The 19,379-nt window shown below is 40.6% G+C and overlaps 1 protein-coding gene across 1 annotated transcript in view; it reads right to left on the bottom strand.

The window, feature by feature from the left end:
- Positions 1-16,071: 16,071 nt before the first annotated feature.
- LOC138953272 (putative neurotrophin receptor LTRK 1) overlaps positions 16,072-19,379 on the bottom strand; it is a 29,430-nt gene continuing 26,122 nt past the window's right edge. Inside the window, exons 6-8 of the mRNA XM_070325098.1 lie at positions 18,074-18,220; positions 17,530-17,688; positions 16,072-16,784 (exon numbers count right to left, since the gene is read on the bottom strand). Coding sequence (XP_070181199.1) covers positions 16,599-16,784; positions 17,530-17,688; positions 18,074-18,220 — 492 coding nt within the window. The 3' untranslated portion in view covers positions 16,072-16,598. The remainder of the gene's footprint in view (positions 16,785-17,529; positions 17,689-18,073; positions 18,221-19,379) is intronic.

The following is a 19,379-nucleotide window of genomic DNA, read 5'->3' as shown; positions in this document are numbered from 1 at the left end:
CGTAGTCGCCTCCTGACAGCGTCACATCTGTCCAGATCTCAACGCCTTCACGTAAACATACGTCCCTCCTCCGTTCTCTCTCCGGCCAACTGCATGTAAATAAAACAGCACGTTAATACTGAACAATAACATCCCTAGCTACCTGGCGTGTATCGATGGTTGTGTTAGTGTTCATCGGTGATGCAAACCTTTAGCGCATAATACCGATGGACATCAAGATCGAAACTTTACACCAAGTAACCATGTATGGAAAAGGATAATTATTTAATACATTAGCTATACAACGGGGCTCTACAATATAGATTTATAGTTTGCTTAAACCTATAAACTTATTGTATTTATCATGACCATATACGCCATGTGATATGTTACAAATAACTGGACAAACGTTCACTAAATGTTAGATTGTGGTATCCAACTTTAACATTACATTACACGACCACAATTGCATGACACAACACCCATATCCCCACATGCATAATAACTCCCCGCGTAATATTACACACTATAATATGAAGGTATAAAACAACATGCTCAATAACATAAGTATACAAAAGTTGTCGGAAAGTAGACCGCCATCTTGTATAAAATGTGATATTCCGTGTAAACGAATATTTAACAGTTATGTGCAAATAATTACACACATATAATTCCACTGTATGTTCACTGTATATCACTTCCAAACATGCATTAATATACATATAAATCCCGAGGCTCCCTATACGAATAGGTAGTAATGGACCGGTCGATGTAATTCTCATATTTCCCGTGCACATTCCCACGGACATACACACGCTTCAAAATCACCGTGTCCCACAATATTACAACACTACTGAAACGTAAGCACAAACAAAACAAACATTAGACAACGACATCTACTCAGCCACAGCAATTCGAAACAATAGTCCACCCGCCAAGTCAATGACAACGCTCACCGTAAAAAACCGCCGGGTGATGGAGTACTCGCGCCCGCCAGTACGTCTGCAACCGTACCGTTGACTCTCTCGGGTAGCACTGAACCAAAACCGTGCTAGTTCGCTGACGGGGTGCCAAAGTGTATTCGTACACCGCTGACCCGGACTATGTTAATTCTTCTCTTACTAAATAGCCTATAGATACGCTATAATATAATTTATGCATTACACTATATTATCTTACCAGGTGAAATGAACATTATTTAATTTGCACTACTGTGCCCAACAAATATTTACAAACTTTCGTTTTCTGCAGCTTGACCTGGTTTGTTCACCGCGCGTTACCGGGTGACTATAGCCCGTTCCACGATTCGGACACAAACTTGCAAATACGCGAAGTTACAGGCGTAAAGCATCTCACATCCCACACGCATACATTCTACAATGTGTTTGGACTCCAATGCTTATGTTGTAAATAACACAATTATTATATACACTCAAAAATATAACAATTACATCATTTCGTCTATGTACAAAGCCTGTTTAAGCTTCGTCTGCACCTCTGTCTCTGTCTGTGTCTCTGACTCTGTCCCTGACTCTGTCTCTGTCTCTGACTCTGTCTCTGACTCTGACTCTCTGAAAACTCGGGTTGTGACAATGTGCGTGCGTGCGTGCGTGCGTGCGTGTGTGTGTGTGTGTGTGTGTGTGTGTCTGTGTGTGTGTGTAGAGCGATTCAGACTAAACTACTAGACCGATCTTTATGAAATTTGACATGAGAGTTCCTGGGTATGAAATCCCCGAACGTTTTTTTCATTTTTTTGATAAATGTCTTTGATGACGTCATATCCGGCTTTTCGTGAAAGTTGAGGCGGCACTGTCACGCCTTCATTTTTCAACCAAATTGGTTGAAATTTTGGTCAAGTAATCTTCGACAAAGCCCGGACTTCGGTATTGCATTTCAGCTTGGTGGCTTAAAAATTAATTAATGACTTTGGTCATTAAAAATCTGAAAATTGTAAAAAAAAATAAACATTTATAAAACGATCCAAATTTACGTTCATCTTATTCTCCATCATTTTCTGATTCCAAAAACATATAAATATGTTATATTTGGTTTAAAGGTCCTTGTCTACATTTTTATACCGAAATCGCCATTTGACCATTAAAATGCAGAGTCTATTATCTACAATTATCAACAATACACCCCCTTTCGATCAGGAAAGACGAAGCCAGTGTAGCCGTTTGAAAATTCATTGTAGTATTCCAGCGTAGTACTCATAGTAGAATATCCTTATTTGGAAAATGCCAAGCGCAAAACTCTTCTCAAATCCCGTGCATTTCGTGCGTTTAAAAAAAAGCGTGGACAGCGCTCCAGTGTCAAACTGTTGCTGCACTTGTTTGGGCGTGGCTATAAGCATAGTGACATGAATTTGATTGGTCAGTAGTTTTAGGCAAAGCACATGTTCTCAGCAAACAGAAAACAAAATAGTGGAAGCGTGAGTCACGCTACCCCAAAATAAAATCTTTTTTCACATATATTTTTTTTTCTATAACTTTTTTCCCCATGGTTCATTCATTATCTGACATAACTTTTTAGCGAAATCTAACAATAAGATTATTGAAAAAAAGCAAAAATGTAGACGACCCCCTTTAAGAACAAGCTCTGGAAATTAAATATATAAAAATTATTATCAAAATTAAATTGTCGAAATCAATTTAAAAACACTTTCATCTTATTTCTTGTCGGTTCTTGATTCCAAAAACATATAGATATGATATGTTTGGATTAAAAACACGCTCAGAAAGTTAAAACAAAGAGAGGTACAGAAAAGCGTGCTATCCTTCTTAGCGCAACTACTACCCCGCTCTTCTTGTCAATTTCACTGCCTTTGCCATGAGCGGTGGACTGACGATGCTACGAGTATACGGTCTTGCTGCGTTGCATTGCGTTCAGTTTCATTCTGTGAGTTCGACAGCTACTTGACTAAATGTTGTATTTTCGCCTTACGCGACTTGTTTTTCTTCTTGTTTTGTAACTTTTGTTACCCGAACAATTTGCAGAAAAGTGGTTTAAATTCCTGGCTTACTTGAAAAGGTATACCGTGTAAATGTATATTAGCTCTTCGTGAAGAGAGTTTCTCAAACAATTGTACACTGGTATTTGAAAGATTAAGGTTATCATGGCGTTTGATGTGGGATCAGTCTCTACCAACTAAAAGCTGACAAAAGGAAGAAGGAATGCTCTTGCTTTGAGACGCCAATACCTCAATGACGACGAAAGAGTGTTATACAGGAGCATGATCATATATAGCTGCAATTCAACATGTCAAGAAACTTGTTTTTCCTTACAAGCAGGAATACAACATGGCAAATGGTATTGAAGATTGAAGATAGTTTCGGGGTGGGTGTTTCTTTCCAAAAGGCTTCCCGTTTGTAGTTATTTGATGTACATTCCTGTTCAGAAAGGTTTACTTCTTGACAGACAGATCTATTTTACTTGCTATATATTTGTTCCAACAGGTTCCATCGGCTGGTTCCAATAATTGTGTCGGTAAGTTTGATTCTAATGGTGGGACACTTGATTCGACACCTCCACAAGAGACTTTCAACAAGACAATTCCAAAGACATCTGGAGCAACAGGTGAAGAGACACATGAAAATAAACTGCTGAATTCACTCCAATTACACTGGAAATTGTGTGACCTCCCTGGGAAAAGTGGTGGACAATCTGCTATTCGTCATAGATTTCATTCAAAAGTTGGCCCAGGGAAGGAAACTCCAAGTACTTCACGTGAGACCTTAACAAGAACAATATAGGGCTACGAAAACACTATAATATTATGACTTTTTGTATACAAGTGGGGGGGGGGGGGGGGGAGTAGAAATTGCTTTTATCAGAAAGTTGGTAGTATTTGCAGCCAACAATATGTTTAAGGCCTTTAACTACGATCTAGTTTATCAGAGTAATAAACCTAAATATAAGAAATCCATTTTATGTAAATTACTTTATGTCGTAGGTGTATGTTACAGGTAAACATCACGTGTTGGGTACATCAACAGATTATCCACTTTTGTTCCAGCCATTTGTTTTATTCCACTGACACACTCATATCTAACCACCGGTTGTTAGCCTTTCATACTGCCACGCTTACTTATGACATTTTAAATCACAGTCCAAATCACAGTTATTGCGAGACTGTGGAGCTGACTAAATGGAACAAATTATAGTGTGTTATAAATTTCTAATTTTATCTAGTAAAATGTTTACACATAAACTACTCAAGCTAGACATAACTCTGAATTTACTAAATAAAAACTGTAACAACAACGCATATTGATCCATTTGTCATGAAAAGTAATGTTGATTGTACCCAATGTTTGCACACAAGTAACGCATATCTCTCTTTTTGGCAGGCTTCTCCCTGCTGTACATGAAATGTGACTTATGTTGACACATAGTAAACGCTTAATAATGCTACAGATCAGTCACAATGCCGCTGTACTATATATATATTCAACCTTGATAAAAAAAAATTAAAACAATTAAAAACACACACACACATGTAGCCGGCTACATGCCTCAAGCATTGGCACAATTGCTTTTGATGAAGTTATACATTGTGACTTAGTAGTTAAAGAAACCAGTAGAGTTAAGTCTGGCCAGTGATATCAAATTTACTGGTATTTTGCTCTTCCTTTGTTGTTTGTTGTTGAGTATTTTATGTTGAAATACCCTTGATGTTAAACAATGAAAGTTAAACTATTCATCTTTAAAATGGTATTACGTCTGATTTCAAGACCTAATGTGAATGTTTACGTTCCGTTGTATAAAAAAAAAGTTTTGTATGTTCGAAATATAACGAATTATCATGAAATATATAATTATTTGGTGAGATACGTAGGATGATTAATTGATAAGAGTTTATGTGGAATTTTGATTTGCATGATTTTTGTGGGTTGGCATATTTGTCGTCTTGTTTGTTTGTTTGGTTCCGTTTTGCGAATTATTCCTCTGTGTATAACTGACATTAAAAATGCATGTAAAACATTTGACTGGTTAAGGGGAAAAGCAACTGCTCTGAAAGAATGGAGCGGTGAACAAAATAGGCGCTGACTTGCGGAGAAACTCGTTGAACACAGGAATCCATTGTGTCCCTTCTTGTCTCGCAATTACCTGCTTTGTTTAAGGGAAAACATGTGGAAACAGGGGGCTGTGACAAGCTCTTCTACTGCTTGAACTGTTGAGTCTTTGTCAATGATTTGAACTCTGTGCTGATGTCAGGGAACTCCATTGGTGATGTTTCACATACACTTGCTTTTAATACTGGTACGGTAGCTCAGTGCAAAGGATTTTTCTCTATATTGAAAATTGCTGATGGTCTTGTAGTTTGTGATTGCAGCAGAACATTGTTTACATTTTCAAGTAATATAATGCAGATTTTCTTTAAAGTTACATACATTTTAATTGGATGTTTAAATCATGTATATTTAAGTAGACATTGTCTGTTTTACTTTTCCCATCTAGCAAGAGTAGCCCTTATAATGATATTAAGCAGACGATTGCTTGTAGGCAGAAAAGATTGACGGCAATAAAACGTGGAGGCTATTAGAGAGATTTCTTTACATCCTTTTATTTTTATTGTTTCTGTTTTCTTTCCTTTTTAAATCTTGTACCACATCCAGTGTTAAAGTTCGACGGACATGGCTTTCCACAATATCGCGTAACTGTATTTGGTAGTTTCCATTTAGCTTTAAGCATTTCATTTTCCTTGATTTTCTTTTGTCTGTAGTGTATCTGTTATGATTTTAAGTATTTGACATGGTGTGGTATATGAGATGTGAGACAACTATAGTTCTGTAAGGTTTGGGATACAGCTTTTATATATATGCATTTCTTAATGAATAGAAGATGCAAGCCATTTAGGCATCACCTACCTTTGCAGGGACGTAGCAGACCCACAACATTTGGTAAGGCGAGGGGGAAAAAAAGTTGATTTATGAGGATGTGATCATCATCGGATTCCTTTAACAAAAAAACAAAAAAATGTAAAGTCTAAAATTTGGTACGGCGATCGCCGTACCCGCCGTACCGCGTCCTACGTCCCTGCTTTGTGGGTGTGCGTACGTGCTTTATGTATTTGTACCTTTCTTTACTTTAATTTGTAATATCTTAGTATTATAAGTTTGGTGTTTTGAATTTTACTTTCGAAGGCTGGTGTCCCCAATTCCAATCGTGTATACATTGGTTCTGTGCTGAAATTCATAATTGTTTCTTTTCGGTGAAAGCGTTTCGAGGCAAGGTGTTTATTGTCCATGACAAAAAAAAAAGCTTACGCCTAGGCTTATCCAAAAACATACACGAGGTGAAACAATTAACAAACAACTCGAATACGTTTTCACAGCTGCAGTTGTAGTCTAAGGAGCTCAAAAAGAATGCAAAATGAAATTCAGTGTCTTTGGACTACTACTGACACCTAATCAAAACAACTACAATAAAGACTCCTGTTGCATGCCACTGATATTGTCGCACAATAATCCTCTATTATATCGGTCCTTTGTATCGCAGTAAATATTTAAATTGATATGCTTCATGGCTTTCCCAATATCTCACCTGAAAGTGGCTTGAGTCAAAACAGGGTCCAACACAACGGACTTTAACGGAAATTGGTGCATTTTTACCATCATCTATAAAAGAGTGATGAAGTTATACCCATGCTTTAAAGACATTGAGCAATTTTATAGAAGTCGTTTACAGATAGGTTTTAGCCTAATGTTCTTTTGCTTAAAAACTAACAGTTTAATGTTGATTTTACCCCTCAAGAAGTTTTGATGTGTATCAGACGTTGAAAGATGATGGTTGGTTGTTGGTTTTAAATGTCCCTTCGACCTAGCTGGCTACACACGTGACTGTTTAAAGAACGATATTTTGTGCGGTCATGATGGTGTAGTTAACGTAGTTTGGAAATCTTTTGCCTCCAAACAATGGTACATCTCAATTTGTGTAGTTGTTGTTTTTGTTGTTGTTGCTTGTTTGGTTGTTGTTGTTTTGCCTCGAGAAGTAATTGCTGTGTTGTCCAAACCTTACTTGGACTTTTTTCTGACAAGGAAACGATCTATCGATTTTCCTTTCAGCGGAAAAGAATGTGCTTGGTGTGTTAGAATGGTGAAATTGGTGTTGAATGTCATTATTTGTTTAAATATTTCATTGTTAGAGTTCTTCAATGTTTTTGAGTACATGTTTACAAAATGTATCCTAACTGATAAATCTGTTATGGAACAATTAAAAGTGAGTTATATCAAGTTAAGTTAGCACATTTTATGTATATATTTTGTTGTTTTGTTGTTGTAGGTTTACGTTTCGATAGTGCTTTTGTAAAGTAAAGAAACTGCACGGATAATTTTTATTTTACACGTATTTGTTTGTTTTTCTTCATAGTTATAGTATCAGCATATATTTTGTTTTTATTCTCCACCCTGAATCGAAATTAATCTGTGACACAGCATCGCAAGCAAGCTCGGAATCAACCCCTTTATGTTAGCTTCAGTGGTATTGCTGTGTGCCGAGGTGAAAGTCACCTATTAACTACTGTAGTCTGATCTGTGGGATTATTTGCATAAAATTACACAGACACATGGGCTATGCTTATATTTCAACAAGAAAATAATATAACTTTATTTTCTTTCTAATTTCCTACTTATCTAATCGATGTTCTTAGAGAGAAAAAAACACCCAACATATTTTGAGGGAACTTCAATGTAGACACACGGACATTTAACAGGAAAACAATCGAACAAAGACTAACCTGCAAATGGAAAAAAAAGGCTCATTTCGACAGATCTATATGGACTGCACATCAGATGATTTGCTTGGCATTTTCCCTGACTTAGAAACCACTCAGGTCCACGTTCTTTGTGAAATGGGACTGCTATTTTTACTAGCACACTGTCTTATTGGGGTCAAACAACTACATGTATGTAACACCAAGCAATAAACTTTAGGGGAGGTAAAAACAATATTTTGGAAAACCACTGTTTAGACACAGGGACCAATGCACATGCTTACCTCCCTTCAATAGTAGTCGTTCACCTCTGACGTAAAAAGTCTGCATGGCGTACCTACGTGGGTGTTGGGTATTACCAAATGAGCTACATAATTACCGTCGAACGCAGAAGAAGAAGAAGAAGAGCTACATAATTATATAGCAAAGTATTGTGGCAGTCAAGGGGTCAAAGCTCCTAATTCTCAAAGTTCGCGACTTTGACAAATCTCTTCCCACAAGCTGTGATCAATCGTATTGATAATGATAAATCAACAACACTGTATTTCAATTCACAAACAGAACACATTCAAACAAATGCACACACCATATCAAATCTAAGAAAGTAAAACGGTTTCATACACTGTTTTGCCTCACATAACCTACATTCCTGCAGCATTTGACACAAGAAAAAGGGGCAAAAGTTCGTCTTGGTACTCAATACTGACTGAAGTACACTTCGGTACTGATGACAAAACATGAGCAGGACAGAAAAGTGACGGAGAGGTTAGGATTTCACCAAAGTGTGGCACATATAAAGCGTTTGCTTTGTTTTGAGAATAAACGGACAAAAGTTGAATATATAGGTTTCATACCTCGTCTCAGTGGATATTGAAAATATAAATTCTCAGTTAGTGGTCATGAACAATCTCGTTGAAGCTCTCATTTTTCATGATCATCAAAGTTCGACCAATATATTTTTATACTCACTGAGACTCTCGACGTGTAACCTATACGAATGTGCCTGGTTTACTTATATTTGCCTCTAATGAATTCGTTTTGTGGGGCGTTGTCCTTTGGTAGTTTTCTATGGGCCCTATAATTTCCAAAAATGTCAAATCTGTAGTGGCTGCGACGGTATTTCAAAAAGCTTAATGGAAAGCCAGTGCGTTTGCCTTTGATAGCATAATAAAATGTTTTAAAATGTGATGCTTTTGCTGTGTGTGTGTGTGTGTGTGTTCTGCTTTTAAATACCACAAGTACTCGATCACATGGATGAGGGCCGGGCACAACCGTAACTAGTTCTGGTAAAGTTCTTAAGCGGTTACTTCCCTTGAACAACGATAAGCCAGCCTTACACGTCTAAACGTTGTTTTCACGCAGAAAAAAATGTCACTCTGTCACTGTCTCTGTCTGTCTATGTGTATGTCTGTCTCTCCTTTCTCTCTCTCTCTCTCTCACTCACTCACACACACACACACACACACACACACACACACTCACACACACACACACACACACACATACACACACATACACACGCACACACACACACACACACAGCTCTGTAGCCACGTCCCACATATCGAGCGTTTGTATTATATTCGTTTATTTTTGAACACATTTCAAAATTTGACTCGAAACAGGAATGTAGCAAAATAAAGCATTTGCATGCAATGAACTGTAGCTGCTCTGCAGGCCTAGCAGGTCGGTTGACACCAAACCTTATCTGTTAACAGCGCAACAAACCCGTATCGCACTTAATAAATTATCACTTTTCTTCATCACATATCTTCGCTGAAAACGTTTGAACAAACAGTCATGAAGACATCATCGTGTCAACAATGGAATATGGAGGTGAACGCAATAGATACATCACTTGAAATTATAGTACAAAGAACAATTGTTCAAAAACAACCGGGCCGGTTTTTCCTTGTTTTGTTTTTTTTAAATGAAAGGAAAAAAAGACTTAAATTGTTGCCATTCTTCAAATGATGACCTGTAGTGCCGGTCTTATGATAATTGATAACGATTCACACAAGTAGTTCAGCATATCTACATCTGTCAAACACACCCAATCAATAATACATATTTTAATCTGTCAAAATAGAATCGATTCCAAGATAAGCCAAAATAAAGATTGGAGTAAAAATATGCATGTCGAGGAGGTGCAAGGAGAGCCAGGCATGGGAATTGAAAAAAGTAAAAAAGGCTGAACAATTGTAAGTAATAGCAAAGTGGACAGCGCAATGCGCCTAGCCCTGCTAGGGGTGTTCTGGGGCATGCCCCCCCGGCATTTGTTTTTCTCCAAAGAACCCAAATGGTGCAATTTGGTGTCATATGACCTCCAAGTTTGTCATTAAATTCAGTTTTTAGAACCATTTTTGCCTCCCTCTTTTATTTTTTCGGCGGACACTTTTGCCTTTTCGGCGGAACAAAAAAAAATACGGCGGATATTTGCCTTTCGGCGGACAATTTCCATGCCTGAGAGGGAGGGGGGGCAGGGCAGGTGCCGCACATGATCAACTGGAACAATGTAACAACAATTAGCTCACTACCTAGACAGGTAAGAATTGTAAAACAGATAAATCAACAATCATAACAAAAGCATGAACAAATTAATGTTTAACAAACGTTGCTTAAAAATTCGACAAAAAGAAAACATCGAAACATTAAAAACAAAGATACGCATGCTGGCAAACCAGTCGAGGAACCGAAGATTTATCGCTTGCACACGCGCGCGCACGCACACACACACACACACACACACACACACACACACACACACACACACACACACACACACACACACACACACACACCATACATGAGACCAGCAAATGTTCCAAAAGTAGGAAACTAAGCCGGGGTCCAGGGGCCGCATAGGCCCCTGGTGGGGTCCAGGGGCAACGCCCCGGTAGGGGGTTCAGTGGGGCAAAAGCCCCCCTGACGGAAAATTAATGTTAGAATTATAAAGGCCATTTTGGGGCCTCTCCTGATAGCAAAAAAATAGATCATGCCTTTTTAAAAAGCCATAAAAACCATAAGAATAATATGTTTTAGATGTTAAACAAAAGTGTAATTTATAACAATCACACACACACAAAACTTACTTGAAAACTTTCAGAACCAACACATTTTTTCCACCAAGTCCGTATTTCACCACGCAGTGGCCGTTGTCGCACCACGTGCACACGGCCTGACCGGGAATGGATATCTTGGCGATACTGTCGCCAATGAGCTGGCGCCTTTCTTTCATGTTGATAATGACAGTCACTTCTTCTGACAGCCAGTTGGCTTTCCACTTGTTTTTCACACTTTGGTCGTCGATCGTAAGAGCTTCCACAGCCGACAAAACAATACGGATTCCAGACGCCATGATGCTACATTTTTCACCTTCGGCGTTTGGAGATCGGCAGCCAATCAAAACAACCCGCAAACCGCCATCGGTGAATAATTAAGCCTAGGCGATAATCGTCGGAGATCGACAGCCAATCAAACGCGACCCATGATACTGTTATGGGTTCACGCGAGTGCTGGGGTGCGAATGCACTGACTTCAGACGCAGACAGCAGTTCAGCTGAACGGTTCATACCACCACCCCCGCCCCCCCCCCCCCCCCTTTATTTTCTCAACGAATTTGCATCGATCTCAAGAATGGTCTGTGAGCTAAGGAAACAAGAAATTCCTACGAGGTAGAAAAAACACCCCCGTCAAAGGGAAATAACCTTCTCAGTTGGTGGCAGTGACTGAGTGAGAATGGTTATTTCCCTTTGACCATTAAGATGTTCCTCTATAAGTCCTTGTATAATTTTAATCCACCAATAACTCCCTAACCGTGTGTTTGACTGGTCCCAATTTTTGTAAGGACCGTCTCAGGAATGTATAGAACCTGTTCACCAAGTTTGGTGACGATCGGTCCGTTCATTCTTGAGATCTATATGCGAACACAAACAAACAAACAAACAAACAAACACATCGAGCGAAACCTATACACACCCCTATACCCGGGGTGTAAATATCGGAATTCCGATAAAATTCGGACCAGTCCCATGTCTGCCACACACACACACATACACACACACACGCACACGCACACACAGTGACACACACACAAACAGGGTCTAAATGTACATGAACATATAAATATCAAAATGACAAAAGCGAACAAAAAACAACCGGTCATCACCACTAATTTCCCAGATTTAACCAAAATATAAATGCTTGCTTGCAGGAAAAATGGGTTTGACTATTGAAACAAACAATCAAACAAACAAACAAACCACGAAGCGAAAGGATACAAACTAACACACACCAGTGGCTGTTCTTGTGGTCTTTCACACACAAACATCACATGGTCTCTCAGATGTTCCACTTTCTGCTTCAGTCTGTGAATGTGATTTGGGTTTGGCGCCTGTCCTTCCTTATCTAGTCTATACGAATTCCACACTGATGGAAGGACTTCGGGGCGACAATCACACGCTTTACTGACTATCGGGCGCCAACATATTGCACAAATCTGATCTGCTCGAAGGTATATTGTCCGGCATTCTGCGATAAAGAGGCCAGTAAATACACATTTGATCATATGAATCCCACTCCGCCCGATTCTTTACCCAATGCCTGACAGAACCCAACATAACAAGCAGTATAACCCACTCTGCCCCCTTCTTCATCCAATGCCCGACAGAACCCAACATAACAAGCAGTATAACCCACTCTGCCCCCTTCTTCATCCAATGCCTGACAGAACCCAACATAACAAGCAGTATAACCCACTCTGCCCCCTTCTTCATGCAATGCCTGACAGAACCCAACATAACAAGCAGTATAACCCACTCTGCCCCCTTCTTCATCCAATGCCTGACAGAACCCAACATAACAAGCAGTATAACCCACTCTGGCCCCTTCTTCATCCAATGCCTGACAGAACCCAACATAACAAGCAGTATAACCCACTCTGCCCCCTTCTTCATGCAATGCCTGACAGAACCCAACATAACAAGCAGTATAACCCACTCTGCCCCCTTCTTCATCCAATGCCTGACAGAACCCAACATAACAAGCAGTATAACCCACTCTGCCCCCTTCTTCATCCAATGCCTGACAGAACCCAGCATAACAAGCAGTATAACCCACTCTGCCCCCTTCTTCATCCAATGCCTGACAGAACCCAGCATAACAAGCAGTATAACCCACTCTGCCCCCTTCTTCATCCAATGCCTGACAGAACCCAACATAACAAGCAGTATAACCCACTCTGCCCCCTTCTTCATCCAATGCCTGACAGAACCCAACATAACAAGCAGTATAACCCACTCTGCCCCCTTCTTCATCCAATGCCTGACAGAACCCAACATAACAAGCAGTATAACCCACTCTGCCCCCTTCTTCATCCAATGCCTGACAGAACCCAACATAACAAGCAGTATAACCCACTCTGCCCCCTTCTTCATCCAATGCCTGACAGAACCCAACATAACAAGCAGTATAACCCACTCTGCCCCCTTCTTCATCCAATGCCTGACAGAACCCAACATAACAAGCAGTATAACCCACTCTGCCCCCTTCTTCATCCAATGCCCGACAGAACCCAACATAACAAGCAGTATAACCCACTCTGCCCCCTTCTTCATCCAATGCCTGACAGAACCCAACATAACAAGCAGTATAACCCACTCTGCCCCCTTCTTCATCCAATGCCTGACAGAACCCAACATAACAAGCAGTATAACCCACTCTGCCCCCTTCTTCATGCAATGCCTGACAGAACCCAACATAACAAGCAGTATAACCCACTCTGCCCCCTTCTTCATCCAATGCCCGACAGAACCCAACATAACAAGCAGTATAACCCACTCTGCCCCCTTCTTCATCCAATGCCTGACAGAACCCAACATAACAAGCAGTATAACCCACTCTGCCCCCTTCTTCATCCAATGCCTGACAGAACCCAACATAACAAGCAGTATAACCCACTCTGCCCCCTTCTTCATCCAATGCCCGACAGAACCCAACATAACAAGCAGTATAACCCACTCTGCCCCCTTCTTCATCCAATGCCTGACAGAACCCAACATAACAAGCAGTATAACCCACTCTGCCCCCTTCTTCATCCAATGCCCGACAGAACCCAGCATAACAAGCAGTATAAGCAGCATAACTCCTTGCCACTGGCCGATGACACCAATTTGTTTGAAAGTAAACAAAACCCGTAAGTGCAGTCTTACAGAAAAATTACGCATTTTATTGAAATCGAATAGGAAAAACAGGTCATCTCCTTTAAATTGAGAACATGTATAAAGGTCTGCAATACGTATTTGTGAGCTAATACTTCCTTGTTAACAAAGATTCATGCCTGACGTTGATATTGTGGTGAGAGAAAGACGTGTTTTAAAAATCTTCATATGAATATGACGAAATAAGTTAACAACAGATGCCGAACATGATTGAACATAATTATGTGACAGCGTTCAAGAAAACCCGGTTTAAGTTGCACAAAACACTTTCTATATACACACTGGATAGAAGAATGTGTTATATGCATGAAGTTCAGCATCTTTTGTTTTTAGTTCACGACTTTTAAAAGTGATTTTGCCAAAAAAATAACTGCATCGGCTTTTCTAGCGCGCTGTCACATAAATGATAAATGCGAGATAATGTTGCACTAGTGTGCCACACAAATAAACGCTTTGTATCGCATTCAATATAAACTTTTGGACTGGCCTTTGCGTTTCAAAACACTTTATATAATATTTTACAGTTAAAATGAATCATCAACGTTTAGTCGTGCGTTTCTTCAGTAATATTTCAAGTGCGCAGACACATATTAGAGCGGCAATTACAGTGCGTTTGAAAGACGTCGTAGCTGACTAATGGATATCAATCAGATACGGGGTCTTTCACGTTCACTTACAAACCGACGGAAAAGATTCCGTATCATACTGATATTTATGCGTCAGATACGAGAAAATAACCACCAAGATGAAGTGGGTACCAACAAAATGTTCCGTATGACATCACAAATCCCTGTATGATGCACCTGCAATATGAGTGTACAGCGAAGAATGATGCATTTTCAGTATGATGTCACACATCCAAGAACAATTCATCTTCATAACGACGTCACACATGCAAGAATGATGTATCTTGTGTACACTACATTGGGTGTGCACGTTAAAGATCCCACGATTGACAAAAGGGTCTTTCCTGGCAAAATTGCTTAGGCACAGTTAATAATTGTCTACCTATACCCGTGTGACTTGGAATAATAGGCCGTGAAAGGTAAATATGCGCCGAAATGGCTGCAATCTACTGGCCGTATAAATTTCATCTCACACGGCATCACTGCAGAGCGCCTAGAACTGTACCCACGGAATATGCGCGATATAAGACTCATTGATTGATTGATTGATCTTCTGAATGACGTCACACACGCCAGAATATACACGGTGAGCGAATGACGATACCCCACAATATCTCTGATCCCAGCAGTTTGGACAGAGCAAGCCAATGGCTGTGCGTTTGTCTCTCGTTGTTCGTTTTAATCGTCCCGGCAACCTATATGGTTATCTGGGATGTTTCTCTCATTATCGTGGTGTCATACAAATAACTCAACACACTAGGCCTACATTATCTCTTGTTTAGTGTAACAGTGAAATTCACCTCATTCAAAAATTCTGGACTAGTCAGCCTAATAAGTCAACGTTTAGTAGTTTATTTCGATATTTTCGTTTGCTTGTTTGCTTGTTTGTTTTTGCCATGCACACCACTGCAGGGCGCACAATCAAATAGGCCTACCATTAATCCATTTCGGGTTGCGGTTCTTTTTGCGTGCTTACCAAACATCAACACACGTCACAAAATTGTCTCTGAGATGATGCAGAAAACGCCGTTAAGCATAGGGCATACACATGCCCATGAATGTCTTTTATCATGTACGTGTTGCGGTTCAGGTTTGTGCATTTTGTTTTTTAGCACAAAGACATCACAGACCCGTGTGAGCACGTGAATGGCGCCTGGTTGGTTGGATGGTTAGTGTCCATTTACACACAAATGGCTTTGTGTCGCAAACGTCTTGAGATGTAAAGGATGCTAAAGTAAACACAGACATGTTATCGTGTCGCTGTTGTAGTCTTGTCCAGTCTGGGCATGTCTTACTTTGCGGAGCCTGCCCAGAGCGTAGAATTGTGTCCCTCAACTGGAGATGAACTTGGAATCAAAACTGTTACCTTTTTTGTTACGAATGAAAATAGAACACTGTGCCGCTAGCTGAGGTGACGAGGTTCATTTTCCCCACATACAAACAACGTTACTCTAGCTGACCCCAGGCCAATGTTCTCACCGTCGTTATAACATTGATGTATCATCGATAAGGTACTACTGATGTATCACAATGGCATCTTATTGGCAAGTTATTGGTTCGAACTAAGCTGTTGGGCAAACGTAAGACACAGACGTTATGCATTTTCTTCGATACATGCAGGCTGTGCAAATGAACACCGAGGTCCTGCAGATGCCAACGCATGAGTTTGCATCCATTTCTGCTTTGCTTGAGAGTCAGTATATGCATGCCCATGTTGGGCAGACAGGAACTGCATGGAAAGCATCGAATCAGACATACATGCTTTCAATCATTCCCGGTAAGACGGTCTCCATTGTCACGATAAGGTCACGGTGACATAGGCAGTGTTATCGCTCGATGGTCTCAATGTCTTTCCCACGCTGTCACGGAGCATCTCCAACAATGACGTAATCAAAGCGTCATTTATGTACGGGGGAAAAAAGCGAATTTGTAGGAACATGAGGACATCGTTGCCACAACACCTGTACAGGTCATCACCTATTTTATCAGCAATAATTGTTCTTCACAGCCCTTGGTTCATACATGTTAAACACCTTTTACGCAGAGACCGGCACCAGGATGTCACGCAATGATGTCAATGTAGGTAGGGTGGGCTAAACACAGGGCGTCCAGCTGCCTGTGAATGTCCTTCATCAACACTCGTTCCTGTGGCGTGGTTTTCCAGCACCCCAGCATGATGTCGTACACATCCTCTGGACAGATGCTGGGGCGTTCCAAGATACGCCCGTTGCGAATACAGTCTATCACCTGCAACGAAGAAAGAAAATTATTGACTCGTTGCGAATACAGAATATTCTGCCTCGTACCAAACACAGTGTATCAGTTGCAAGCAGCAATAACAATTTACTGGCTCGCCTAAATTAAAAAAAAAATTAAAAAATTAAAAAAAAAATTGAGGCCAAAAATATGTGTTGAAGCATCCTGCATGCAACTGAGGTAAAAAAAAAAAAGAAAAAAAAAGAAAAATGTCAGCAATAACAATTTACTGGCTCGTTGTGAATACCGAGTTTTCTACCTCTATGCGAATATAGTGTATCAGTTGCAAGTAAACAAACAAACAAATGAACAGACTCGTTGCGAAAACAGTCTATCACCTGCAATGTAGAAACAAAAAAATACTGCTTTGTTGCCCATACAGTCTATCGTCTGCAAGCAGAAAGAACACATTACAGACTCGTTGCGAATACAGTATACCACCTGCAACATAGAAAGGACAATTTACTGACTCGTTGCAAATACTGTCTGCAAGTTGAAAGAACAATTCACAGACTCGTTGCGAATACAGAATTTACTGTGTATCAGTTGCAAGCAGAAATAACACTTTACTGATTCCGTGTGAAAAGAGTCTAATCATCTGCAAATAGAAAGAACAATTCACTGACTCGTTGTGAAAAACCATACATTACAAGGTCCACAGCAAAAGCCCCTAACTCCATGTTGGAGAGCTCGTACCACAACCCTACATTACAAGCTCCACAGCACTATCCCCTACCTCCATGTTGGAGAGCTCGTACCACGGCTGTTGGCCGAAGGTGAAGATCTCCCACAGGACGACGCCGAAGCTCCAGACGTCGGACTCCGTGGTGCACGTCCTGTAGAGCACGCTCTCTGGCGGCATCCACCGCACGGGCAGCACCGCTTGGCCCCCCACCTGTACCAGGAAAGACAAACCGGTCAAAGTTAGAATAGTCCACGAAAAGCTTCTTTGTCTCATTAATTCTAGTGTCAGGGGCGGATCAAGGGGTAATGTGGGGGGGGGGGGGGTGGGGGGGTCCAAATTGTGACCGGGGTCCAGGGGCAACCTAGGGCCCAGATGCTGAAGAACATGTAACTTTGTGAGGTACATTGTAGGCCTCTCCTGGAAGATAACAAGGTAAATCACTAGTGTAAATCTGTTCCATTTTTTTTAAATTATTGTTTTAGGGCGGGGGGAGTATCCAGACTCACCCTGTAATAGTCTGTGCTGTAAACGTCCCGCGACATGCCGAAGTTTACATGAGCAGGAAGATACCTAAAAGGAAAGTACCCTGACTTACCCTGTAATAGTCTGTGCTGTAGACGTCCCGCGACATGCCGAAGTCTCCTATCTTGACCTGCAGCTTCTCCCCCACCAGACAGTTCCGGGTAGCCAGATCTCTGTGCACGAAGTGTTGAGATGCCAGGTACTCCATACCCGCTGAGATCTGTAAGAGAAGAACCAAAACGGTTCAGAGATACAGAGAAACCGTCTTTTGAAGTAACCACCCCCACGCCCCATCCCCCCTTGTAAGACGACTTCCCTTTTCATACCCATATCTTATCGCTGCAGCAGATGTGTTCCTGAACATGCAAGTTACGATCTACTTCATAAAAGGGATTCAGGCACTGCAGCGCAATTGAGATATGTGTCTTGAGATCGGCCCGACTATGTTAAAACACTTTTTTTTCTTTCAAATTTGCTTGTGACAGTTCCTTGTCAAGGTGACTACGAACCTTTCAAAGAACTCTCGTACTTATTATAAAATAGGCAGCGAGTTACAAACATAGTGACTTTTAATGATGTACGATACCTATTCACGCCACAGCCTGGCGGTGACCTTATAATTACTTTTCTACTGCTGATATGTTGAAGTCACCGAGATACACTTCGTTTATGAGATTGTTGTTCCTTCTTCAGGAGACATGCAGAAGAGTTAACAGAATTTTTACGAGACGCCATGATATTCACGATATGACGTCTTTTCGAACTTAATTGGTTATTGACGCCACATATTTTACTTCGAAAGAGATGATTAAAAAGAGACGTCTTGATTGTAGTTTTTAATCGATATCACATAAAGAATCATCCCGTCACGGAAACCTAGCAGAATTGCTATCCAAGGTCACTGTGCCTGTCCCAGTTTAGTGCTTTTTTCACAAAATAAGCCACGATCAAAACAACAATACAAGAAATGGGACGCCAAATCGCCGGCACGTTTGATCGACATAAAAAAAACGTCCCACTGAAGTCGTTCCAAGAGGCATAACCCCGTTCGTATTACACTTGTCCTCGAGAGTGATTTCCCTTGGGCTGCATCTGAGAGAGGTGCGCCCAGCTGCAGACGACGTGGGGCTTGCTAATCAGCATGGCACCAGGCTTGCACAATGACTCGTAAATCTTCACAATTCTACCTCTAATGGTGTCAGCCTAAAATGAATTCAACACTGAAACTGCCTGTCTGCACACAAAGGAAGGGATGTGAGTAAGGTATATATTCCCAAAGACCCTGAATTTACCCTTTACTTTCTAAATCTTTGGGAATTATTCGGAGAACCTGTTAGCGTTTTAATTCTTTTTTAATGTCAATTTTGCAGAACTACTGA

The sequence above is a fragment of the Littorina saxatilis genome, linkage group LG1 (genome assembly GCF_037325665.1).
Source record: "Littorina saxatilis isolate snail1 linkage group LG1, US_GU_Lsax_2.0, whole genome shotgun sequence".
Taxonomy (NCBI): domain Eukaryota; kingdom Metazoa; phylum Mollusca; class Gastropoda; order Littorinimorpha; family Littorinidae; genus Littorina; species Littorina saxatilis.
Note: the sequence above shows the minus strand (reverse complement) of the source record. Positions and strands in the feature narration are given on the sequence as shown.